This window comes from Passer montanus, unplaced genomic scaffold, assembly GCF_014805655.1.
Source record: "Passer montanus isolate IOZ18808 unplaced genomic scaffold, ASM1480565v1 scaffold5, whole genome shotgun sequence".
In the NCBI taxonomy this organism is placed as follows: Eukaryota; Metazoa; Chordata; class Aves; order Passeriformes; family Passeridae; genus Passer; species Passer montanus.
The window spans coordinates 15,245,766-15,271,743 of NW_024369929.1; the positions used below are offsets into that span (position 1 = coordinate 15,245,766).

A 25,978-nucleotide genomic window follows, 5' to 3' on the forward strand; every position below is an offset into this window, starting at 1 on the left:
TAGTAGCTTTGCAGGTATTGACTAAATGCACCTTCGCAACTTCTTTTGAGGCAAATCAGTTGTAACTTGGTGACTTTCCACTGTCCAGGGAAGCACAGAGGGACATGGACAGTGTGCCTGGAAAAGGGACCTAAATATTACATGAGGGACCAAACAAGTAACCAGAACATATGACTGGAGTTGTCATTTGGAGTGGACCAGAGGCCCCTAAAGCTGGGCTTTGCAGGTGCTGTGGTGACCCTGCAGCTCACAGGGCTTTCTATTTTATCAGAGAGAATCTGCCCACAATAGCAGTGACCTTTGCAACCCCACCCATGGCTCAGCTCAGATCTGACTCACAGGGAAAGCTGCTCCTGCCCTGCTGCTTCCTGAATCCTGGAAAAGGCTCTGGTGTGAGCAAGGGTTGAACTGGAAAAGGCAAGGGGTCGTTTAACAAGAGGGACTGCTCAGAAACAAGTGCAATTTTATAGGGAAGGTATCACAACAGTGTGGGTGGTGACAATTCAAGAGCAAATGGAGCAGTTTATCCTCCTGGGACACACTTTGTGCCTCCAGCTTTGCTCCTGGTTGGCATCAGGGCAGGATATGTGCAGAGGTGGACTTTCTGGTCCTGATGGGTCCCTTCCAGCTCAACCTGTTCCCTGATTCTATGATTTCCTCACAGTTCTGCACCATTATTGCCTTAAATGTGAAGGGCAGAAGCTTGCAGTGTGAATGACTTTGTTTAAAAATCTTTCCTGCTGAATAGAGGAGGAAGGGAAAATCAGCACCACTGATGCCAGTGTGTTCCTCATGAAATCACCATGTAAACCTTAAAACCTTCCCATCAGCCGTGTGTGGGGACAGGGCCAGCAGCTGGGCCTTGGGGCACGTTGTGCTGAATAACAGGGAAAAAGTGCTCACAGCTTCTGTCCTGCTTTTTCCATCCACACATCACCCTGTAGTAACATTGCCCTGGGTGTTTTGTGGCACTGTGGGGTGAGAAGGACAAGGAGAGGATCTGGGAGGTGAAGTGAGCACACAGAGCACTGGAGAGCTGCAGAGTGTGTCTGTCAGCTGTGTGAACTTCTCCATAATCACACTAAATCAGCCTGGAAGGTTTTCTGGTTTTATTCCTGCTTGTTAAGCTGTGAGTAAATTCGAGTCCAAACAGAAAACTGAAAGGGTTCCTATGAGCTAAAAAAGCAGAAAATAGAACAGGTTTTGTATGTGAGTCAGTCTCACTGCAGAGTGCCCTGCAGAAGGAGAAGTAGGAAATGCTCAGCAGGAATAGGAAGTACACCAGTAAGGCAGTAATAGGCTTGTATTTTTAAATATTTAAATAAACTCTTCATACAGAAGTGGTGCAATCTCACAAGGGGCCGAGGGCTCCTGCGGAAGGCTGCTCTGCGGCTGAACATGCCTGTGGTTGAACCTGCCCTCCTGTGCAGAGCTGGCTGTTACAACATCCCTCCAACCCAACCTGTGTGTCAAAAAGGGGCAAGGGATGCTGAGGCATTTACAGTTTTCCTGACAAAAACCATCAAAGGCAGCCTGCTCTTGAACTTGAGGGCTGTATCAAGGAGGGCAGAGCTGCTGGGAGAGCCAGTGGTGCAGTAAAGACCTTGGGAAGTTAATTGAGCAGAGAGTCTGACCTGAGAGCCAGTTTGATTTACAGGCAGCAGTAAAGCATTGATCTTCATCTGAGCTGCAACCTCTGCTGCTTTACAGCTTTATTTTTACACCTTCATGTGAAAATTATTTGTGGTGTATTACATTGAAATGTAACTTATGACAACTCTATCAAGAAGCCTGGAAAAAACCAAAGATAAGGTGATAAGGTAGCAAAGAAAATCCTTTGCCCTTAGCACTTGTACACAGGGAGGTCTTTACAAAGTTCCTGAGGTGTGATTTATGAGGGAGCTTTCAGGTGAGGGCTGATTCTGGGGTCATGGAACTGCTGTCCTCTGTTTCAGTGGGAAAAAAGCAATTGATAGTGTTCACACCAGCTCAGCCTTTACCAGGCCTGTAATTGATGTAGTGTTTTGACAGAGATGTTGCAGGTGATTTTATACTTGCATTAAGAAAATGCTATGAATTATGGGGTTTTATCCTCCCCAGAGCCTATGGGGGCCTTACCCAAAACCCATTAAATTCTTTGCACTGACATAATGGGATCTTCAGGGATCCTTACAGCATTAAGTCTGTGGTTTGTTTGTTTTTCACTGCTCTGATCAATAATGGGGCTGTCAGGGCTGTGCTTGCAGAAGGCAGTGAGCTGGGAGGAACTGTTTGCATTGCAGATAGGGGGGAGAGATGAATTTTATACCATTCAACTCTCAATCTGCTATATAAAATCACAGAATCATGGAATTTTTAAGGCTGGAAATAACCTTTAAGGTCAATAAGTCCAACTGTTCCCCCAGCACTGCCAAGCCCACCATTAACTCGTGTCCCCAAGTGCCACATCCACACAGCTTTTAAACCCCCCCAGGGATGGTGACTCAACCATGGAGTCTGTCTCTTAGTAGGTTCTGTTTCAGATTTTACATCAAATCAGGCTGATATTTAATTCCTTCCCTTAATCCAAGTTTGTGTGCTCATTAGTGGGTCAGCAATTGCTTATTTGCATGATTATGTATCACCACAGCAGCAGCTCTTTTATGTAAGCTTCTGATATTTTCACAACAGAAGTGTCTCCTTGTTTTTTAATTTTTGCCTTGCCCTCCCTTTAGGGGACCTATTTAAAAAAGCCTTTAAGTTTTAGGAAAAGCTCTCACCCTTCCAAAAGCCCTTCTGCAGTCAGAGGGACTCTGGGAGTCAGCAGTTCAGGTTGCTGGCAGCACTTGGGATCTGCCACGGAGATGCACAGTGGGAAACCTGGGGCAGATCCTCTCTGTTCTGCCTCTCCCTCTCCACTTGGAGAGGGCAGCAGATCCCTGGTGAGCTTCAGGAACTTCTCATCTGCAAAGACAGGCCCCATTAGAGTCACCCAGGGGTGAGGGAAAGGGTCAGTCTGCCACAGGAAGAGTGGGAGGAAGGAGGTGAGGGAGAAGGAGCTGGGGCTGGGAGCTGGAGGAGCAGCTTCATTTCCTCTCTGATAGCCAGTGTGTGGCTCCCAGGCATAAAAGTTGGCATTTCAGGTGCTGCTGGGGAAAAAACTCAGTTCCAGGCTGTCCCCAGCTCTTCTCTGTGCATATCTAAAAATCATGGAAAAATAACGAACCAAAGCAGTGACTCAAACAAGAAGTCTGGATAAATTTAGCTCAAATATTCTTGGTATGTTTGTGGTCAGTGTGGAAATTGCATCACTTCTTGTTTTAATGATCAAAATATTGCTTGGAAAACTGGCATGACTACCACATAAGAGCTCAAAATGAAATCCTTTAAAAGCAAGTATGTCTTTGGAATTGCTTCACCTGCAGTTAATTGGTTTTGGGGGTTGTTTGTTTTATTCCTGTCTTGGTTAAGGAGTTTTTGGACTGGAGGTTATTGCTGCTTAATTGAAAAGCCACAAGGTTTAGAGCTGATACACTCTGCAGTGTGATTATCTACTTCATATAAAAGTTCTGTCTGGAGAGTAGGATTCAAAAAGAGTGCTGGTAATTGCTGAAGACAAGACCTCCTCCAGAATCTGCCTGCACGTCTTTCTGTCTTTCACATTAAAGAGCCTTTGAAAATGCTTTTATTTTTGCATCAAACAGGAACATTTTAATTTTTTTTACAACACTAATGGACAGGATCCATTTTCAGATCTCATACATGGCCTGAAAAACAAAAAGCTTGGCTCCTTAAGTGAGCTTGTAATCCTGGTCGTAATTCTCCCATGTTTTGCACCTTGGACCTTTCTCACAGTGGCAGGGTGGGAATAAAAGCTGCCAAATCAAAGCCATTTGCATGGATAGGACCACGTTCTTGCATGCAATGGGTCAGAGTTTGTCATAGGTTGATGGGAAGGGGATGAGCTGTGCCCTTCCTCATTTTGCTGTCCCTGCCTTGGAGCAGACATCCAAAAATGCTGTGAGCTGCAGTGCGGCCACAGTGTGGGCACAGGAGTCAGAGTCCTTGTCCTCCCTTCACTGAAATGGGTGCTGATATTCCCAGGAAGACAAAACAGCTCCCTGCAAAAGCAGGCATTTCTGCCACTTGTAGGTCTTGTCACAAGTAGGGGAAGGTTTTATGGTTTTTTGGTAGCCCCATTAAAGCTTTGGTGGCTATCTGGGCCAACAGCAGAGGCCTTTCCATCAAGTTTCTCTTCTGCTGCAGACACAGCTGTTCAGGTGATCCTCCCTCTGAGACTGTCCTGGAAGCCAGGATCTTCTCTGACTCCTGAGGGAGAACAGTCAGAAGTGGGAAGTGCTCACAGTGAGTTCAGTAGAAGCTGGAGTGAAGCCTCACTTGCTTCTCTGTTTTATTTAGATTTTTTGTTTTCTTTTCCAGACTAACTTATCCATCCCTTTTCTCCTGGAGCTCTTCCCAGCCAGCTCTGCACTTCCCTTGGCTCTTTGGCTGTTGCCAAATTGTCCCTTCAAGTCTCTTCATGCCAACCATATCCAATATCTCAATTGCATTTTCCTTTTCTCTGCATGCAACACTTGCACATAAAGTGATCCAGAGTGGTTGTCTTAGTGATAAATGAGAAATGAGGGTAGCAAGGAGTATTTTATTAGTCAAGCATGCACAGTAAAGAAGCTCATTGAACTGTGTCTAACATGTGCTAAGCTTGGATTTTGCTGCGTGGGATGTTTGCCCCCTCAAATCTCTTGAAAGGCTTCTTCCTTTAGATGTGTCTCCTGAACAAGTCAGTTGTTTTTTTTTTTTTAATAAAAATATTTTTTCATTCTTCAAACTTTAGTCAAAGTAGCTGGAAGGAATGTGTGGGTCAGTGTCCTGGTGACACACTCCTGCACCTTCTGTCTTTCTGGAGAGACAGACTTTGGCTGTGTTTGTGCTCTTATTTTTGACCAGCAGTGAGGTTGCAGTGCTGTAAATGGGTTTTCCATTGAGGAAAATGTTTACATGTGTTTTTAGGGTGAAACACAAGCTTAGGAACTGCTTTTCCCAGCTCAGAGAAGGTGTGGGATCTCTGGATGTGTCTTTGGTGGAGTTGGTTGAATATTTGTGCTAAGAAGAGACCTGAGCAGAGACCTTGGGCCCATTTTCCTCTCACTCACATGCAGCAAATCCCTCCTGAGCCCCCCACATAGCCTCTCACAGCTGGGGCTAAAAGCATTTGCTTCTTCTAAAGCAAGTTTTAAATATGTGTCTAAGCAGCAGAAGTGGGCTGGCCATGAGGTGGTGCTTCCCCAATGTGAATAATTAATGTTTTAATTTTTTAAGAAGAATTTTGAGCAAATTATTTATCTGAAAGAGAGAAGACATTAGTGTGTGGGATTTTTTTCCCTTCTGTTGAAAGCTTAGGGAAAAAGGAAAAGATTCAGGAGAAAGTTAGCCATGAAATTTTATTTTGTGAAGTTTCAGATGAAATCTAATCTTGGTTTGGTTTCATGGCTGTAATATTTGATTCAGTTGGACAGGAATGGTCTCACTGGAGACACCTTTCATCATTTAACAATCCTCCATTTCCAGCCATGCTTGGAAACGAACACAAAGAAAATCCAAAAGTGTTGTCATGCTTCTGCATGCTTAATGTATATCTTCCAATTTAAAATTTGGAAAGCAAGAGTGGCATAGCTGGCCTTGCCTGCAGAAGCACATTTCTGAATGATTCAAGCTGTAGGATGGGAACCAAATCACTGAGGCCAAAAGACAAAAATAGAAACTTTCACTCCAGAGCTGAGTCATTCGTATTTTCAATACAGCAACTCTCTGGCCATTTGGAGCTCTCAATAGCTTCTCTTTGGGGGTGGAAGTAACAGCATCACTCTTCTCTTTGGGCTTTGCTGGTCCTTTGCACCCCAAAGAGGGCATTGATGGAGAACTGGGGGTATTCCCACCCTCTGTAAGAGGCAGTTTTTGCCCTGTGCTTGCTGGAGGACATCCCTGCCCCATTCCTTCCCTGCCCAGAGGGAATCCTGTTCCTCTCCCACCAGATACAGCCCAGAGCTGTGGAAGTGGAGCTGCTCTTCACAAGCAGCCAGTGGGGACCATCCTGTCCTCTTGCTGAGGAGAGGCATGTCCCAACCCCTTGTTCCTTTTCCATGGATAGCTGCAGGTATCATTAGTGACCCTGGATCTATTTTGTGCTTTCCAGCCTGGTTTGCACAGTGCCATGAGGGGTTTGTTCTGACACTCATATTCCAGTGTGATTCTTTGTGCTCTCTCTGACCCCAGTGCCTTTGTGCAGCCTCTTTTATACTTCAGCAAAGAATAACCAGCTCAGTTCCATTTTCATTTCTTGGACAACACAAACAATTCCCAGAGTATCAGGAATTTGGGAGATGCACACACAAGTGCAGGAGCCTACTCAGATCTGGCAGTGCTGGCACTGCCCAAATGCTGCTGTTACCAGGATTTGAGGCTTTTCTGTTCCCCCTTCCCTCATTATCCTGGATGATGAAGAAATGATTGTGTAAGTGTGGAGCTAAAGCCTTTGGAGGCGTCTGTTTCTCATAACTCTGTCCTGGAGCCCAGAGAAAAGGCAGGAATCCAGAGCATTTTTCCACCCTGGACTTAATATTTTCCTTTCAGGCTTGCATTAGAAAATGTTTTTATTTCCTTGCAGGTTAAAAGTGTTATAAATAGAAAATTTCCAATGATTCTGGTGATAATTGTTCACTTTACACAACTGTACCTAAAATTGTCAGCATGCCCTGGGTGCTTGCTGGAAAATGTTCAGTGCAGATCAGCACAATGTGTGTGGGGTGCTGGCATGTAAACAACTTCAAAATACTTCCACAATCTGCAGTGATAGTGAAAAAGATCCCTTCAGCGCTGGATTTTTGCCTTTGAAGCATTCCTCTGTGGTTCATATCTGGTTTCTTTTGGGGTTTTAAGTCTCCTTTTGGGGCAGTGAGCATTGATTGTGAGCTCTGTTGTAGATGTGGGTGGCTTTTTTGCTCAACACATCATCTTTTCCAGTGCCTTTGGCAGGCAGAGCTCAGTGCAGAGCTTACTGCAGAGCCACTCCTTTAATTAGCTGAAATAATGGATGTTTGGGGGAAATGGAACCACAAGAAATAGGCAGAAAAAAGTGTGTGGAGGGCTCCCACTGTTCTGAGAAGCTGGCACATCCCACTTGTTGTGGGAAATATTAATTAGGGTCAGAGGGGCTGTGACCCAGTTCTGGCACAGGCTCTCCAGTGGGGATTTGGAACTTCCCAGATAAACCACCTTGTTCTCAGTGTCTTCTCACAGGGGCATTTATTGGTAGTTCTGGCCACTTCTGAATCCTGACAGGAACATTTTAAAGCAGAATTAGTTGAGCCACATGTATTTCACCTAAATCTGAGAAAAGGCAAAGCAGATCACTGACTTCTTGCTGCAGGATGGTTTTGAGGCAGCTTCTGGCTGTATGAGCAGGTGGGGGGGCACCTTGGTCTGGGGCTTTATCATCTAAAAAATGAATGAAGAAAATATTTTAACTTTTTTTTTTAAAAGGAAACCTTGAAGTGTCAGCTAATTAGAGAAGGAACACAAAAGATACCTTTGCATCATAAAGCATTTTTACCCACTAGGGCTGAGTGAAAAATTTATTTCTTTATTTTTCATTGAAGAACCCAGGGTTTTCATCCTTGTTTGGGATGGGATTTTTCAGTATCTCAAAAAATTCCAGAGGACTGAAAAAATTTTCTTACCATCTAATAGGAAAGTGCAATGTAGGGCAGATCCATCATCCTTTGAAATCACTGGAGGCTTCCTGTTGGCTGCTGCTCATTTTGTTAGCCTGAAGTTTTCCAAAGCAGTACAGGATGCATGAGTCTGTTGCAGAGACTCAGAAATAACATGGCTTTCCATTAATTTTGAAAACCAGCAGGGCAGAGCTTTTATGGAGCAGTACTGAAAAATGTTCAGTGACACCAGTGAGTTTCGGAGTGTTTGGAGGTGCTGGCTTTAAATATTCTGCACATCCTCAGCCTCATCCCTGTCCCGTTTTTTAGCTGTGCAGTGGCAGCACTCAGAAGTCAAAATGGCAAAAGATTAAGCTGGTGAGGGTTAGCTGCAGCCATCTGGTGCTGTTGAGGAATTAATGTCTGAGCTCAGCCTCCCTGCCCACCCCCATCCCCACATCCTCTGCACCAGAGGCTTGGATTTCGCTCTAGTGGGACAGGGAGATGAAAATATCTGTCAAGGCTAAACTGTGGTGGTTAATTCAGACAAAGGAGCAGCCAGCCAGCCTTTCCATCCAGTGGCCACTGCAGGAGCTGCTGGTGCTGGAGCAGAGCTGGGTGGTTATCAGTCCCAGGAATTACCAGCTGAACTGGGCATCGCTGGGGGGATGCTGTGTTAGAGCATCAGCTTGATTTGCTCCCGACTCTGGAAATACCTGCACACATTATGACAAGGTCAGTGGCACTTTTCAAGTTGTATTATTATTGTAATTCTGTTTTTGGAGGAGGTTTGCTTCCTGATTTATCCTGGGTTAAAGCATCTCATTTATATATTCCTCTGCTAAATAAAAATATCCTACCTAGTTGCCAAAGATCTGCTGGTTATGGAAGGGCCTAATGTGGCATTTACAAACTCTTGTGAGTTTATGTGTCAGAGATGCAGTGATTTGGGCTATAAAGACAATAATCATCTGTGCATTGTGCTGCTTTGTTATGCATCTGTTTGCTGATTCACAGCACTGACCTGCAAACCCTCCCCTTTTATTTATGGCATACTGTCAATTTAGGAATTTTAGAGGGTTTTTTTTCACCTGCTGTTATAATGAGGCCTGTGACAGGTTCTAACTACACATGACCCTAAAATTCTCATGGTACTCTTTATTACTAAAATGGCTTATTTTTATTTTGTTTCTCTGAGCTGGGCCAGCTGTCTGTTGCACTTTAAAAGTGATACCTTGTGCCCTTTTAAGCGTAATAAAATAACACTGGTTTTTTATTGATAACCTCTGATTTCATTGGGATATTTTTAAAAAGAAAATTGGTCTTGCCCTTAGCTTTTATAAAGCCAAACATAAAAGGTATTTCCAGAGCATAAATCATTGAAATCAAGAGAGAAATAATTCCAAAGTTAGTTGTTTTTGTACAAGCTGTTGTGTCAGGAACAGATGCATTTTTAGTGTCAGCAGATGCCTCCCCTTTTCCCCTCACAAACAGCCCTGGGTTTGCTTACAGCTTTTTCAGTAGGAAGCAAGAGAAGAAAAGAAGTGGATCTATGGAGAGGTTAAACAAATATGATGCAGAGATACAGAGGCTACCTATTAAGGACTAAACTCCATGGCTTTATTTTCATAGCTCTTCAAAGGTGTTAGAGAAAAAAAACACAGGTTCCTCAGTTCAAATAGGCTTCATTTATCTGCTTTTTGGTGCTGCTTTGGGGCAGTGCTCTCAGAGGAACCTGTGCCAGCCCAGGAACTGCCCAGATCTGTGTGCAAAGCAGAAACTAAAAAAGATGGCACTGGGTGTGTAAAGTTTCTGGAGCTTCTTGGATAGTACAGGAATATCCAAGAAGTCCTGCTGGGATATCATCCCTTGCACACAGAATGTGCATTGTGCAGGAACACAGACCCCATTGTGCAACGTGCATGAGCTGGTTCCTAAATCCATAAAATCTAAGAATTAAAAGCCCTTTGCTACATCTGGGCTCAAATGCTCAGTGTGTTACACATTCAAGTCCAAAATCAGAGGTTCAGTGTTAATGAGCTGCAGAATTGCTCTCCTGTCACATTGCTCAGGGCTGGGTGTGAGTGAGGTGACTCTGACAGGAGAGCCATGAAGAGCTCAGGCAAGGAGCAGGAGACATGTGAGGTTAACAGCAGAGCAGAATTTCTTTGGATTTCAGCCCAGATTTCTGCTAAAAATGGCTGGTGCATGTATTGGCAAAACGTTATTCCCAGCCTACACGAGTGCCACCGCTGATGGTAGGTCAGTCATGCATCCTGTAGAAATAAAACAGTCTTTAGTCAGTAAAATGTAGTTTTTCTCCTTTCTTTTCCCCCCACTGGTGAGTATAAATGAAGCTTATAGAACATGCTGGTATTTCAGAAGCCAATATATCCCTTACTAAGTCACCAGGAAGTCTTCTGTGAACTGGGTAATTTTGTTGCTGAGATGTTTAGCTTTGCCTTGGATGGCGTTTGTGCTTTTTGGGAATTTGGGAATGGATAGCCAACCTTTCCTCATTTAACCTCTGAAAGCTCTACTAAAATCTGACAGCACCAATATGTGTACAGCTGGTGGTTGGGGGCAAACCTTTTTATCTGTATCTCACCAGTTTTGCTCTTTTCAAGCTTTCAGTTAATAGTCACAAGGAATATTTTTGCTGGAGACCTTTGGCAGCTTCTTTCCTCGGGCCTAAGGCAGGAGGTCAATTTAACCTGCAGAGTGGAATAATAGAAGGAAGTTTTGGTGTAAGAAATTTGAGAGATGGGTAGCATTATCTTGCTGCCAAGAATATTTAACATAAAAATATTGGTTTCCAACAGTAGAATCGCCCAGATTTCTTACACTCAGGGAAACCTTTATTGAATTCTACGTGATGAATGTTCAGATATTCAAAACTGAGCAGTTTTGATTTGATCAATAAAAATTTGCCTAAAATAAGACTGAAATTGAGTTTAATGACTAAAATGTATATACTGAAGATTCTTCTGGAAATAAACTCCATGGAACCAGCTGTGACCTTCCAGTTCCTGGAGATCCCAGAATTCTGCACCTAACTCATGGCCAGCCCGTGTTCTTCCAGGGGTTGGCACCAGGGGTTGTGACTGAGCCATTGCACCACAAAGGACTTCAGAAATTGTGAGTGGGCCAAAAATGCAAGGGGAAGCCCAACACATTGGCTGAGTTGTTTTGTGAAGTAGTCATTTGGCAAAACACAGAAGTGGTTTTGGGATTAGGGTCAAGCAGGCAGAGTTCCTCCTTCCCTCAGCTACAACCCTGTGACCCTTCTTGTGCTGGTTGGAGTGGGGCAGCTCCAGCAGGAGAGGTGGAAAATGCTCCTTTTAAACTTATTTTATTCCCAGTTCTGTGTGTGGGAGGATGGCTGGAGACCTCTGCTTGAGGGGAACGTGACACCAGGATCTGATGAATCTCTGACCATGAGATTCTTGTGCCTCCACCCTCCCAGGCCATGATTTAAAATCAAAGAGAGATGGTCCTGCTCAGTTCTTTGGCAGAAAGGGTGTGCTTTTACATCTAGAATGGCTGCAGATGTGGGCCTTGAGTGACAGTCCCCAAAATCAGGATTGTGGCTGGAACTGAGTAAAATTTGTCCCTCCTTTCTGCAATTTGTAGGAAGCAGATTGAAGTTGCTCTGCTCTGTCAGCCCTGCTCTGCTGGGCTCCTTGAGCAGGAAGCTGAGGAGCTTTCCAGCTGTTTTGTATCTCCGATGTGAGGCGTTTTTTCCTCCAAGGGGAATTCCAGAGCTTCTCTCTAGGTTCAGGATTTCATCACAGGGTGCCAAGTGGGGAGGCTGCTTGTTCCAGTAACTGCAGTGTTTGCTTGGATCTGTACTTCTTGAATTTTCTTGGTCCAGTTCTGAGTTGTTTTGACTGGAGAATAAAGCTCTTTAGTTGCTCTAAAGTTCTCCTTTTTATCATCCCTTAAACATGCTTGCCTAAGAATATTTTTTCTCTTTTCTTTGGTGTCCATGGAAATGAAAATTCAATTATATGTGATATCACACCCTTGTAGGTGTGTGGTCTGCTTTAAAAGAGTGAACCGAATGCAGGAAGAATTTCTTTTCCTATGTCCTCCCTAAAATTACAAAATTATGGAAGCACTACACCCACTAATGTGAACTCTGAGACGCTGTTTATTGTGCTGTAATTTAATCCCACTTTCATGGGCCTTCATTTCTGCTCCTTGTCCTTCACAGGTTCTGCATCATCTGGGAGAGGTTATTGGTGAGGGCACACTTTTAATGGCACCAACCTCTGGAGCCATCTCCGATGTCTGAGTGATTTGAGCTTCGTTTAAATAATTGATGAGAAGTGTTAGTCAGAATCTACTGGTGATTCAGGCTGCATTATTCAAAGATATTTACTGACAGTTATAGATTGCTCCAAATTTACTTCTCTTTCCAGGCTGCATTAAACTAGGCCCTGCATGACATATGTGTCTATTTAAAAAATAAATAAATCCTTGTTAATACATGTGAAGAACTGTGGGCTTAAGGGCTGTATTTAACCAGATGCAAATAAGCAATAATAATTCATGATGTTTCAGTAGGAAAAAACATTTTGTTTTCAAGTAGAAAATACTTTTTTCCTCTGTCTTGGTTGTTGTTCAGGAGTGGACCTGAAAACATCTTGTATTTCAGTGACTTTAATGCAGCTTTCCCTGTACTGTTAGTTGGGGAATGGTTGGGTATGAGACTTCCTGCCTGCCTCATTAGCCACCCACCAAAGCATCTTCTCTAATGGCTGCAGCTTTTAATCTCTGACACTTAAAAGCTCTTCTGGCTCCCAACACCATTTAGGAAAAGAAAGTCTGGTTTAGGAGATTCTCTAGAATTGAGTAAGATTACACTGGGCATCTTGCAAAATCTCCTTTTACCTTTTTTTTTTTTTTTTCCCCAGTGTAAATATTTCCAATTTCTTTTGTTTCACACTTGTAGAAGTGCCTAAAATTATGGTTGAAAATGCTGGAGGACAGTGGGATTTTGCCAGGCTGTTGTCAGGAGTGAAATGTGACTAAAGCAAGGCCAGTAATACCAGATTTGCCTTTCAGATTCCTGACTTTGTCAGAATTCCTGCAGGTGCCAGTCCCATGTAATTCCTTCTCTCCTGGTTCCTCAGCAGGAGGAGTGTGCCAGGCAGATGAAAGGTTCATGTATCCATGTGTGAGAGCTTCCACACCTTCCTTTGGAAACCACCTCTGGGATCCATTGGGGAACTCTGTCCCTCTCAGTTTCATGTCCCTGCTGGGAGGAACTTTTACATTTATCACTTTCTTTTATCAGGCTCCTTTTTTTTTAATTGTGTGCAGTAAATAATTCCACTGAAAGTCACCAACTCCTTTTATTCCCAGTATTCTCTGACGTTGCAGCTGTGCCTGGGTGATGAGCAGGTGCTTCTCCCTGACTTCTCTTTGCTGTTTTCCCTGCAGGAACTGTGGACATGGGTGGCAAACAGTCCACGAGTGGCGACGTCTCCGTCACCCAGACCCCTGTGACAGAAAGCATCCAGGATGCCTACAAAGCTGGGGACACCAGCAAGGCCCAAGAGTTGATTAGGTTGTCCTGTGAGGAGACTGCACTGCAAGTGGAAAAGGTTGGGTTGGGTTACTGCTCTTTCTCACATTTTATTGGTAAAGATGCCAAAATGCTGCCTTCTGTCGTTTTTCCGTGGAGAAAATCCATTTGGTTTTGTGAATCCCAGACATGGCTGGTTGTGTGGGACTCTGCAGAAGCATGCTCAGGGACACAAATTTGCCCTTGAAAACACAGATCAGGAAGATGAGGCAGACCACAGGGAGCAGTGTCTGTAGGAACGCAGGCTGTGTGAGGAGGGGTGCTGCTGCTGTGGTCACCAAAACAGGGAAATGCATTTTTCCCCGTAAAAAGGAAGCAGTTTATAGGCTTAGCAAAAAATGTATTCCCCCATCAGTGCAGGGGATGGTTAATGGTCCCCTGGGAAGATTCTGCTGCCTGTGTTTGGAATTTTATCACAAACTCTGTGCCAGCTTCTGCACTGCTCTGCCTTCAGAGCCCTCCTTTTGAGCCTGCTCTTGGCACAGAGCTGATGTGAGTGTTTTGGGAGGGTCCCTGCATGTCAAATCCAGTCACAGTGGCCATCTCCAAAACAGGTAATGCTGCATTTTGCAGCTGAGCTGTGCAAATGCTTTTTGTGTTGGTCCATGAAAAATGGGTTTATATTCACTGTTCTGTGCCTCAGGCACTAATGTGAAAAACCATACAAAAACCATACAAAAAACCAAAATACAAACCCCAACAAATTATGTGAAAAACCATACAAAAAAACTAAAAATACAAACCCCAACAAATTAACATAATAAATTTGTCAACAATATTAGAATAGCCACTACTGTTTATGACATTCCCAATTAACCATGGCGACAGTGGACACGCCTTGACGTGGGCACAAATAAACCCATACAGCTCTAGAAATGCTCTTTCTCTGCCTGCTGCATTTAACAGAGAGTTTCTTCTGCTGTGTTTCCTTCACCAGTGTCAGCTTTTAGGCATTGCAGCAGCATATGGGGATCTGCAGGCAGTGAGGTACCTGCTGAAGGAGGCGTTGGTGGTGTTACCAACAGAGCCCAACGATGACAATGCAGCGGTGGTGGCTGCGTATTTTGGGCACAAGGACATCGTGAAGGAGCTGCTGGATTCCCTGCGTGGTAAGCCCTGGGCTGACCCTGCCTCTCCTCGAGTTTTTCAGGAGCTGTGTGCTACAGCTCCAAGCAGGCATTTGGGTTTTTTGGCATTCCTTGGAAAGGGAAGGGTTTAGTCATGGGAAAGTGCGTGCAGGATCAGATCTCTGCTGTGCTTGAAGGAAACTTCCCCCCTGGGGAAGAGAAACACATACATAAAAATATCCCATGTTTGCAGACTGGAAGTGGAGGAAGATGCCATTGAGACAGTTCATTCCTGTCAGGCCTCACAGCTGGGTAACATCCCAGACCCTACAGTGAGATTAGGGGATTTTCAGGATGCAGCATCATCCTACTGCTGATCCAACAATCTCAGTGGTGCTGGCAGAGTGGCCTGACTGGTCAGGGACACTTTGGGTCCACAGATGACACCCACTCAGTTCTCTGCTTGACATTTTGTTTTGACTTTCAGGGGAATTCCTTCTTTAGAATAATAATTACATTTTACTTAAATTTTATTATAGTAATTATTTTTGAGCAGAGACTTTTTTTTGACTCAGACACAATTCCTAAGGCAGCAGTGGGGCAGGGGACACAACTCTGGCTCAGAACCAGAAGCTGTGTTTGGGTCCCTGTTGTTCTCTCAATGTTCTGTGAGCTTGGCAGCTGCTTCTCCCTGGGACCTTCCGTGCATTTGGGGTCCAGAGGTCCTGCAGAACATCTGGGGCAAATCCTTGACCTCAGACACTGCAGTCACACAAGATCTAAGCTGGCTTCTGCAATATTTAACCTGAATATATCTCTAGCTCCTCACTGGGACTAAATAGTTGCCAGTGGCCTGAGAACAAGAATAACCTGTTGGGAAACCTGCTTATTTGGTGTCCTGTTGGAGGACTGGTAATGAAAATAAATGTTCCACTTCAGGGGATGCAATTAAATGTAATATTTCCTTCAGCCAGAAAGGAAGCTGAGTAAGCTAGTAGAAAAATTAAATTATATTAATATAATACACTGAGTAATGAAAAGTGACTTAAGTAGTTTCTGGAAACTTAGCTCAGTTTAGAAGTGACCAAATTCCCTCCAACTCTTGCTTCAGGGGGGTCAGGGGAGGAGCTCTGCACAAACAGAAGCTTTCAGAAATTTTTATGCAGGAAACCTTCCAACTGTTTTCTTGGGAAATTGCACAGAAACTGATCACAGGGCTTAGGTATAAATTCCCTAAATTTGCAATTTGGCTGTTGCACTGCAGTCAATCTCTCTGGAACAGGGAGAACTACTTGTGGCTTACAGCTTAAGTGGAGCCCATTTTTTGTAGCAGGAGGGTGAGGGATTTAGTGGAGTTGTTAAGAATGCAAAGAGCAATGTAATTTCCACATGGATAAGCTGCAAAAAAGCCTTGACGTGTAAAACTTGGGTTTGTGGATGTTCCTGTAACTGTTTCAGAGAGAATGTAAATTTGTAAAGTATATGGAGGTATTACAGGGAATCAGGGAAGATTTGGGGACTGCTTATTGTTAGCAGAAATAATTCTGTCCTGGGCATTTAGTTACATGTTCAGGATTGGGCACACCTAGAGGAGAGTGGTGTTCTACAGGAAAACGTTATTTCTGAAAAAAAAAAAGCAGTTTGAGAATGACTAAAACATCAGCAAATTCATGCAAAAATCAGAAAATGGTGTTTTAGTTTTTAGACTTAAATGACATTTGTCTGACTTTACTATGAATTAATAGTAAAGAGTTGACCTGAAATGAAATATTTGAAGGGGAAATGAAAGTTTTTGTGGGAGACTTCAGGTTGCAGCAAAAACAAGCTAAAACAATTCCTTTTTTTGTTGACTGAAGCATTTATTTTTGTTTTATTAATCCAATAACATGAAAGCTTACCTGGTTTTTCCCATTCTTTGTATCCCCTCTCATGAACTTGGAAGAAGTGGCCAATCTTGGGTGTTTGGATTTAAAGTGTATCTGATGCAAAGACAGTCCTGATCATCCCTGTTTGGGGTCAGATGTTTATTTATCTGCTGATAAATAAACTTTAGCAGAACTGTTGCTGCCTTATGAATGCTTAAGTAAGGGACAGACAAAAAAATTTCACCCATTAGCTGAGTGGGTGAAGAAGAGCAGTTAAGCAAAGCTGAAAACTTTCTGACACACTTTTGCAGTGTAACCTCTTCCTTTTGTCCTCAGGAGCTTCACCCTTTCCCAAACCCCTTTGCAGAGGCATCATTTGTGGGCATTCCTCACGCATCACAGCCCAGCGGCACCAACTAAATCACATTTTATTTGTTTTTTGGTAGGTCCTAATACTTGCCAGCAGCTCCTGAACTGGATGCTGGCCATAGCCTGCCAGCAGGGCCATTTGGACATTGTCAAGCTCCTGATCCGTGCCTACAGTGCTGACCCAGAGAGCTGTGCAGTCAGGAGGAACGAGTTCCCCGTCCTCATCCGCCTGCCCCTCTACGCTGCTATCAAGGCAGGTGTGTGTTTGCATGCTTCCACATTCTGCCCCTTTCCTGCCAGGTCTTCAAAGAATGGCCTGAGCTGTTCACACACAGGATGGTATCCATGGCTTGTCTGGAGTTGGATTTCCAGCAGGATGAATTAAAGTGAAATTGGCTCTGAATCTGTCGACTCAGCCAAATTGGAGTCAGGGCCTTGGGAAGTTAGATTGCTGTAAATACTGAGAGGCTGAACTTTCCTCTATAAATTCCCAGGGAAAAGACCCTTAAAAACCAGAATCCTTGCAAGTCAAAGCATTATTGTTATGGACACTCTGGCACACAAGCTTGATTTAGGCTGAATAATTTGCACTTCAAAGCACAGCTGTGTGCGTAGTTTAATAAGATGGGAAAAAAGAGAAAAAAGAAAAAGCCTGGGCCAGCACTTTTTACACAGTGTCTTTGCTGTCTCAGTTTGACCAAACTGAGTCCTGCCACTGGAGGAAACAGCCTTTACACAGTTCAGTTTCCTTTTTGCACGCCCCCACAGTTTTTTTTCGGAAGTGGTTATTTCCCAGGATTTCTGTTCAGCTCCTTGCTGTTTCATTTACCTGAGGTGAAGGGAGCAAACAATCTGCTTTTCTCCCAAGGGAATGAGGATGTAGCCGTGTTTTTGTTGCGGAATGGAGCTTTCTTTTGTTCCTACATCCTGATGGACAGTCCTGAATCCAGCAAACACCTTCTGAGGAAGTATTTCATTGAGACAACCCCACTACCAGGTAGTGCTCCAGCAAAAACAGTAAGTAACCATTTATCTGCCTGAGGAGATGTTGTTTTGAAGGGGCATCATGTTAATAGTTGATAATTGTCTTTGCATGCCATGTGGCTGCTGATTCATCTCCTCAACTAAGAGCCTTGTGGTTTGCTGCCCTTTTAGAAAGCCCTGCAAGTGGCTTTGGTGCTGAATTACAGGGTGTGAAACATCAAGGCTTTGAATGGCATCACTATACAAGACACAGCAACAGCTTCTGTGGGGCAATTGAAACACCCTGGTGTGAGCCAGGGTGTGCTGGGGGTAGGAAACACCAGCTTTGGGCTCAAAGCCTTCCAGAGAAGAAGCTGGGCTGCTTCTAGCACAGATTCCCTCAGTACCACCAGGGTCATCACTCCATTTAGGTTCCTGTTGTGCCCCCTGGTTGCAGGGTGATGGCACAAGCTCTGTGGTGTCCCCAAGGGTTGGCATGGCACAGAGGTGAGCATGGGTCACCTCTGTGTCAGACAGTGCAGGTAAAAATGGGTTTGGGTGGCTTTTGTTAACAAGGAGCATGAGCAAAGCAATGATCTGCTGAGTATCTTCCCTACTTCAGATCCTCAGCAGTAAAAAAGAGTCTCACACTGGTATTGTTAGTTTATAGGGGAGCACACAGTATTTTGTATTATTTGTACTGTTCTCCAGCAGATTATTTCCAGGCATTTTGAATTTTTTCCCCTCAACATGTAGTTTAACCCACACTGAATAGGAGCATCAGATCCCTGAGCTTTCAATGCTTACAGTTTTCATCAGGTCACAAAAATTTTGCAAGGAAAAGATGTCCTTCATCCATCCAGTTGCTCAGCCTGTAGCATTGGAGGCTCTGCTTTGGTGTTAAGTAAAAATAAGAAGAAGGGTTTTAGTAGCTTTACAGACTTCTCCATTCTCTGTTTTTCTGCCAGAATCCTCTCACTGTTTTCCTTTTGATACCCTGGGTGTTAGACCACATAAGTGAGCTTGACTCTTTTAGGTTCCATCAGTAGATTTAGAGCCCTCTTTGTGCTACTCTTAATTTTGCTGACAGATAATCAAAAGGAATCTGAATTCTAGATGTGAATAAGAGTTGATAAAATGCCTTTAAGAAGGAAAAAAAGAAATCTGTCTGGATAATTCAGCTTGAATAAGCTTGGAATAAATGTTTGAATCACAGGGAAGAGGTCTGTTTTCTATGTGAATTTGCTGGCAATATTTAACTTAGCTGCTGTAAAAATGACTCAGCTTTGCTCTTGTCACACCCTGAGCAAAGAAGAGAGCAGTCTTCAGACATCAGCTAATTGCCAGAAGGGCCTGGTTTAAAAAGAAAGAAAAAGAAAAAAAACAGAAAAAAACCACAGAATCTTGACCTTGATTCTCCTAGTAGCTGTTTATTTTTAATATGTTTGCTTTTTTAATGCTTTCTCTTTGAATTCATTTTGGCAGACTGGGACAGATGGGGGAGGATCTGTCCTAGTTTGTCTGCAGAGCTGATCTTTGGGAAATGACACTCACACACCCTGATAAGTTTTTAAAACACAGCTTTGTGGCAGCTGCAGACAAACTGCCTCAGCGCTTTCTTCTTGTCTCAGAGGGTTCATCCTGAGGTGGATTTTGCACGGGGAGGAAGCAAAACTGGGCTGTGTGGGGACTGGGATGTTTTGGCAGCCAGCTGCGTGTCACAAAGTTCTCCCCTTGGACAAGGAGGGCAAACCAAGCACTGATCATTTCAGAGTGAGCCCAGAACTTCAGAAGGGTTTGTCCTTCTGTGTTATCTCGGGGTGGAAACACTTGAGCACAGCTGAGCTCCAATCGATTTCACAGCAGTGAATGCAGAGCTATGCATAAAATGTGCCTGAGAGCTGCTTTTGGCTGCCACACCTTCCAGACAGCCCTTGCACCCAGCACAGCTGCCCTTTCTCAGGCAACAGCAGTTACATCTCATTTTTCTAATATCTGTTTCTCCTTTTTGTGTTCTTTCCTGGCATAAATTTATACCCACAGCAAACCACAGTTTTGCTAAAGAGGGGAAGTGGTCCATTTTTACAGGAACAGGTAACAAATGCCAAAGAGAGCCTTTGCAATGAAGTGGCCAGGCACAGATTCCAAACTTCAATAGATGTAGTCAGCAGGGAGATAAATGTAACTTTCCAATGTGTGCAGTGTGAGAGATATTTAATTTTTCCATTACAGGCCATAGAAGAGCTTTGTCTGCTGTATTTTCCCCTAGGCAATATTTTACCAATAGTTTCATATTCAAGCATACAAACGTATGTGTGTGTGTGGGATCTTCCTCTCATTTCTTTATCCTGGTAATCTCACTTACATCACCAGCAGCACAGAGCCCTGCAGCAGTCCCACACAAGATTCAGAGCAGAGTTGTTGATGGAGGCAGCAGATCCCTGTCCTCAGATTATCCCATCTCCAGCAGGAGTGAGGTTCTGGAGCACGTCACGTCATTTAGGAGAAATGCACAACAGCCTCTCTTAATCACCTTACCAGACAGCCTCAGATTTAAGTAAATATTTTTCATATTTATAGTTGGTCCTTTGCCCAAGAGCAGTGGGGTTTCTTGCTCCTGCACAATTTCCAGCCCCTTGCCTCAGTGCATCCCCTGACATTGCTGCAGTAGATTTCAATTTAGTTTTCAGGGCTTGTATTGAGAAATTCTTCCTTTGGCAGAAGAGGGGAGTCTGAAGAGGTTTTCTTTGGCCTTCTGAAGAGCAGTGAGCCCTGAGCTAACATCCTCTGAACTCTGTCCCTGCTTTAGCACAGACTTCACCACCAGCCCCAAACTGAGAGGGGATTGGGCTGAGCCCTGAGATCTGTGAGTTTGGCATCAGAGAAACAGCTTTTCTGGGAAAACAGTGCAGATCATGAAGTATGAGCTGGGGAGTAAATCCCCTCTCTTTGTGGCACTGCTGTTGAGATTTCTTTCACTTAACATTTTCACTGGTGAGTCCTGAGCCAACCAAACCCCTAAGGTAACTCCACTGATACCAGGGTAGTGGTAGCAGCTGAATTTGGTTCACTGTCTAAGTCAGATAGGGGGGTTTGGTTGGCCCTCCAGTTTGCAGAGACACTGTCAGTCCTTGTCTCTGGGTGGGAAGGAGAGCACTGATTGCTGGGATTCAAAAAGCTGCCTTGGATACAGGACACCAACCCAGAGCCCTGATAGCAGGTGCTGGATTTCACAATCTTGTCTGTGGTTTGAGAAGTCATTATCTGCATTCTACAGGTATCTCCTTATCACATTGAATACCCTGAGGCCATGCCTCTGCATTTTTGAGGGAAATGATACACAGCAAATTAAATGCAAAATAGAGATGGTTTATCAGTCTGCAAAGAGGAGCAGCACAGACACAAGGTCCTGCTTGCAGCCCCTAAAAGAAGGCTGTAAGGTTGTATTATCACTGCACTATTTGGTGTACTCAAGGACAAGTACTCTTTTCCTAAGCCAAGGGATTTGTGGTGCATGTTACAGGTGAGAGAAAAGTTCAGAAAACTATATACTGAATTTAAAATCAGATTTTCTAAGCAGGAAGCTGTTAAATATGCAGAATGGGAAATCTGGCAGTAAAGCAGGATATGTGTGGTGTGAGAGTGAAAGCTTTGCAGTGCAGCTCCCATTGGGTGCTGTGCACTTTGCAGTAGCAGGGAGACTCTGCTTAATTTGATTTCTTGTTGCTGCTGGCTTGCTGTGTTTTACAGGGGTGCCTTGTGGCATGGCAGTGGATGTAGCTGTGAACAAACAGCTGGAGCTCTCAGCCTTGGTTTCCCCAGTGGCACAATGGGCATAATCTTTCCATTCATATTTGCAGGGCTGTCCTGAGGCATCACGAGTGAAGGTTTGAAAAGCACAGTGTCTACACTAAGTACAACTACTGTCAATATCTAAAAAGTGCATCTCTTTGAACTTACCCTTTGTTCCATTCTCCAGAACATTTGAACTGTCTGATCTACATGACCAGTCCTGAGTCTCCAATAAGCATTTGAGACAGGCTTTTGTTTCCCTTTTCTTTCTCTCCTTTTCCCAAACACATTCCTTTTAATTCTGAATTTGGGGTTAAAAGTCCAAAGAGCTAAATACTGGGCATTGGAAAAGAAAGCAAATTAAATTTGCTGTCGGGTTCTTGCTGCCTCCTGGTGGAGAATTAACAGTCATTCAATTAGGCTGGTTTTGGGATGAGTTATGTCAAAACCAACAAGTTTATGAAAACATTTTGGGAATATAATTTTTAAAATGTGCATTTCAGGACAAGGATTGGAATGCAATGAGGTGATCTTGAAAATGAAGCTTGGGTTGTTTCCTTGCATTGATGACCATTAAGTGTTCACACTTTCTTCTGTCCAAGCTGGACCCTGAATAGTATGGACTGGTGAAGAGGTCCAGGTTCCCTGCTTGAGCTTGCTCATGGTCTTTGGAGTGAAATCATGGAGCAGATACAGCAGGGGCTGCTGATATCCAGGCATGATTTCATCTCTGAGTCAATTTAATTCCTAGAAGCAGGTTGGAAAGTGAACAAAATGTTTATGGCCTGTGCTCTGCTCTGCCAGATTCCCAGTGGTGTAGCACAGGCTGAGACCAACTGGGATTTCACTAATGTGGTTTTCTCTTCTCTCTCTGACACATGCAGGCTTTGTGTGTGAACTGGTCAAACCTCAAACTGCCCTGGGTGGATCTAGACTGGCTGATTGATATCTCCTGCCAGATAACTGAGCTTGATCTCTCTGCCAACTGCCTGGTGTCCCTCCCCTCCGTGATCCCATGGGGGCTGATCAACCTGAGGAAGCTCAGCCTGGCTGACAACCAGCTGACAGAGTTACCCAGTGTGCAGTCCTCTGATGAGATCATTTGTACAAGGTGTGTGCTCCCCACAAAGCTGAGCCTGCAGGGAGAGCAGGCTCAAGCTGGGCTTGAGGCAGACTGTGTAAGGGGAGAGCATATTGCAGGAGCTTCTTGATCTGTTTTCTGTCTCCTTAGCATTTGCCCCTCTGCCTTCTCAGGGTTTCCAAGTTTGTTGTCAGGACAGTTGTGGGGTCTTCTATTCCTGTGTTGTCTCATGATGCCTTTGTTTTTCGCCAGCTCTGGTGAGCCCCATTGCTCTAAGCTGGCTCAAAGTGACATTTACTGGCTGATACCAATTATTTGATCTGCTGTCTATCCAGAGCACCTCTCCCTGCTCCCTGGAAGGGTTAATTTTCTAATTAGGGTTTTATGCTTTGCCTTGTGAGGCACACTTCAGTTGCTTTCATTCAGAACTGAAGCTGTCCTGGTAAAACAGTTGTCTGTGGCAACAGGAGGCTGTGCTGGTGTTTTACTGGTGCCTGACTGAGATTGTTCTGTACTCACAGGTTACTTGAGGTTGATGTATCCAGCAACAGGCTCTCCACTCTTCCTACTGGATTCCTACATCTTAAAAACCTTAAAAAACTCACTGCTTCCAAAAACTACATGGAGAAGTTGTTTGACGAGGAAAACAGTACGTACAGTCCAGTGTTTGCCTTGTGTTTCAAGGCTGGGCTGTAGGGAAGAACCCCAAAATGTTAAAATAAGGGCTTAAATGGCTTAAAAGCTCTCATGCTGATACCAAGGCCACAATGTTTCATGTTTTCCAGCAACTAATTGGATTGGTTTAAGGAAGCTGCAGGAGTTTGACGTCTCTGACAACAGGTTGGTGGAACTTCCAACGGTTTTTCTATACTGCTTCAAGTCCCTAAACATACTGAATGTTTCCAGAAATCAGCTGAAAGTGTTTCCAGACCCCTGGGCCTGCCCCCTGGTAAGTTGAACTGCTCTGACAAAGTCAGAGGCTAAAAAAACTGTTGAAACAATGCAAAAAAAAAAATTGACTGTGATGCTTAAAAAGCTGTCAGATGCTTAAAAGGCTGTTCTGTAGGAGTGCCCCTGCCAAATTTGGTTTATGGGTTTCAGATGCAGTCTTTCTGAGGTTCCACCCTGTTCTCACCATGTTGATGGCATTGGTGGAAAAGTTTTAGAAATGTGTCTTACATGGATGTATTCATTTTCTCTGTGGTTCCTCTGAGCAGAAATGTTGTTAGGATCATTTTACGAAACACCAAACTTTCACCAGGGGTAACTTTGTCCAAACCCATGGCAAACTAGGACATCTGTATCCACACCCATCACTGTGATTTTATTCCTCATTTTTACAGGGACAGCAGGGGAACAGTATCCTCTGGGGAAGCGTTTGTTTGTGGTTGAAAAGCAAATGGGGGTGGGTGATTTTCAAAATGGTTTTTGGAATACTTTTTGCCCACCAAGGAGTTTGACCAGCAGTTGAGTGCACCTCCTTAGCAAACCTTATGTGCCTGCATGCCCAAATAATTTATCTAGATCAAGGTATCTAAAGAGACCACCTAGAATTAATTAATTAAAGCTTTTGACACGTGACAGCTGATCATTATTTAAAGAGATGATTCCTGGTCTGTAAGTGTGGAACTTCTTGTTTTCCAGAAATGTTGTAAAGCATCTAGAAACGCACTGGAATTCCTACCTGATGCATTGACTGTGTTCTGGAAAAATCACCTGAGAGAAGTGGATTTTTCTGAGAATTCACTGAAAGAAGTTCCAGCAGGACTCTTCCAGCTTGAAGTAAGTGTCATTTCTTCCTAGTTCTCACATTATTTTTCCTAATACTGACTCAGACCTCAGACTGGCTGCCTGGGTAAGGTAGGAGCCCAGTGTGTTTGAACTGGTGCAGTTGCACAGAGCCCCTGAGCAGGCTGTCACCCCCTGAATCACCACATTCAGGCCCTCATCCAGTGAGATGTATCTAGTTTCTGACACAGGTCTTCTGAGAACTCTCTGGATGTCTGTGGTTTGCAGAATTTGGGAGCACAGTTTGGAAGACAAGCCCTGCATTGTAGCTCCAAGCTCCAGCCATTGAAATATTGATGTACTAAAGTACACTCACAAATAATTGTGCATTTTCTTGAAAAAAGTGTTCTGTAATTAGGAGTTAGTCTTTCTGTGCTGAAAATAGCATGTTTGAGTGCCCTAAACAGTGCAGCCTGGGACCTCTGTAATCTCAAAGGTTGTAGATTAAATAATACTTTCCTATGGACACCACAGATCTGTGGGTTTGTGTCAAAATTCTTCAGAATTTCTGCTTTCACATGGTGTTGTCGTGAAACCAAGCAGAACTTGGGGTTTCCTCCAAGCTTCCCTGCAAGACTGAAACTCAGGGTTGTGGAGAGAGAAGCAGAGGTGAATCTGGGCAGAAGTTCCATGCTTTTCCCTGCTGGCCTCTGTGGGAAGGATGCAGAAGTGATGGTTCATATCCATGTCCAGGATATGATCTCAGGATCTGCTGCAAAGGTGCCTTTTATCCTGCTGGAACGAGAGGGTTGAATTCTCTCAGTTCTTTCCAGTCATCCCAGGACATTTGGCTTTGCTCTCTGGTGGCTGTTTGTTTCCAGTTGGCATTTTTCCTGAAACAGAACGAATCCTATGGACTATTGTCTCCAAAACTTGTTTTTTCTGAATGCATTGAGAGCCATCCCAGGGGCTGGGAGCCACCATGGCAGATGTTAAACACTAGATGGTGCTTCCAGGGCACAATTCTTAGGTGCTGCTGCTCAGAGGGTGCAAAGGGAAAGACTTCAGCACAATCTTTGCTGATGTTTTCAAAGTTGGTGAGCCTTGGCTGCCCTAAATAGTGTCAGTTCTTATCTGTATCTCTTCAGCATTTTATGAATAAAAGAAGTAAATGTAAAATATTTTCAGTGCCCTGACGGCCAGAGTGTGGTGAGCAATAGAAGGTGAAACCCCATGCCTGGAGAAGCCCTTGCTTGGGCTACACCTAGAGTTGGTGTGGGTGAGCAGGGCTGTGCTCATGTTCCAGCCCTCTCCAGAAGCAGATGTGGGAAGGGGGGGAAATGGGAAGTGAAGTGTTCCTACAATGATGTGTTATTTTTATGTAGGAACAGCAGTGAACTGTTTTCTCCCTGGGAAAAGCAGAGAGCAGAGGAGGCCTGTGACTTGAAAGCACCTGTCATGGGACAGCCATTTGTCACTGTAGCTGCAGTGCAGTGTAGTTTATCACTGATCTTTGCATGGTTTGCAGAGGAATCTCAAGACTGGGACCAGCTCAGTCCTTAATACCATGTGTACTCCAGAAATGTGGTGTTGAGAGCAGCAGAAACCTCCTCAGCTTTCCTGGCTGTTTCCTTCTAAGGGAACTAAACAAGCCATGTCTTAGGTCCCTAGACTAGTTTGCTTCTCCCTGCTTTGCTTCTCCTGGAGACACCTGGCCCCCTCTGAGTGGAATAATTCAGATTAGACACTGGTGAGCTTTTCCACATCATGACCTGACTGAGGCCCCTTAGTCTGGATGCTGCAGTCCCTTC

The 25,978-nt window shown here is 44.1% G+C and overlaps 1 protein-coding gene across 2 annotated transcripts in view; it reads left to right on the forward strand.

The window, feature by feature from the left end:
* The window catches only part of LRRK1 (leucine rich repeat kinase 1), a 73,655-nt gene that overhangs the window by 6,427 nt on the left and 41,250 nt on the right, over nucleotides 1-25,978 (forward strand). For both annotated transcript variants that reach the window (XM_039723320.1, XM_039723319.1), the window contains exons 3-10: nucleotides 13,158-13,321; nucleotides 14,240-14,411; nucleotides 16,681-16,860; nucleotides 17,472-17,620; nucleotides 22,243-22,469; nucleotides 22,961-23,088; nucleotides 23,225-23,388; nucleotides 24,084-24,221. In XM_039723320.1, the coding sequence (XP_039579254.1) occupies nucleotides 13,169-13,321; nucleotides 14,240-14,411; nucleotides 16,681-16,860; nucleotides 17,472-17,620; nucleotides 22,243-22,469; nucleotides 22,961-23,088; nucleotides 23,225-23,388; nucleotides 24,084-24,221 (1,311 nt within the window). In that variant the 5' untranslated portion in view covers nucleotides 13,158-13,168. The remainder of the gene's footprint in view (nucleotides 1-13,157; nucleotides 13,322-14,239; nucleotides 14,412-16,680; nucleotides 16,861-17,471; nucleotides 17,621-22,242; nucleotides 22,470-22,960; nucleotides 23,089-23,224; nucleotides 23,389-24,083; nucleotides 24,222-25,978) is intronic.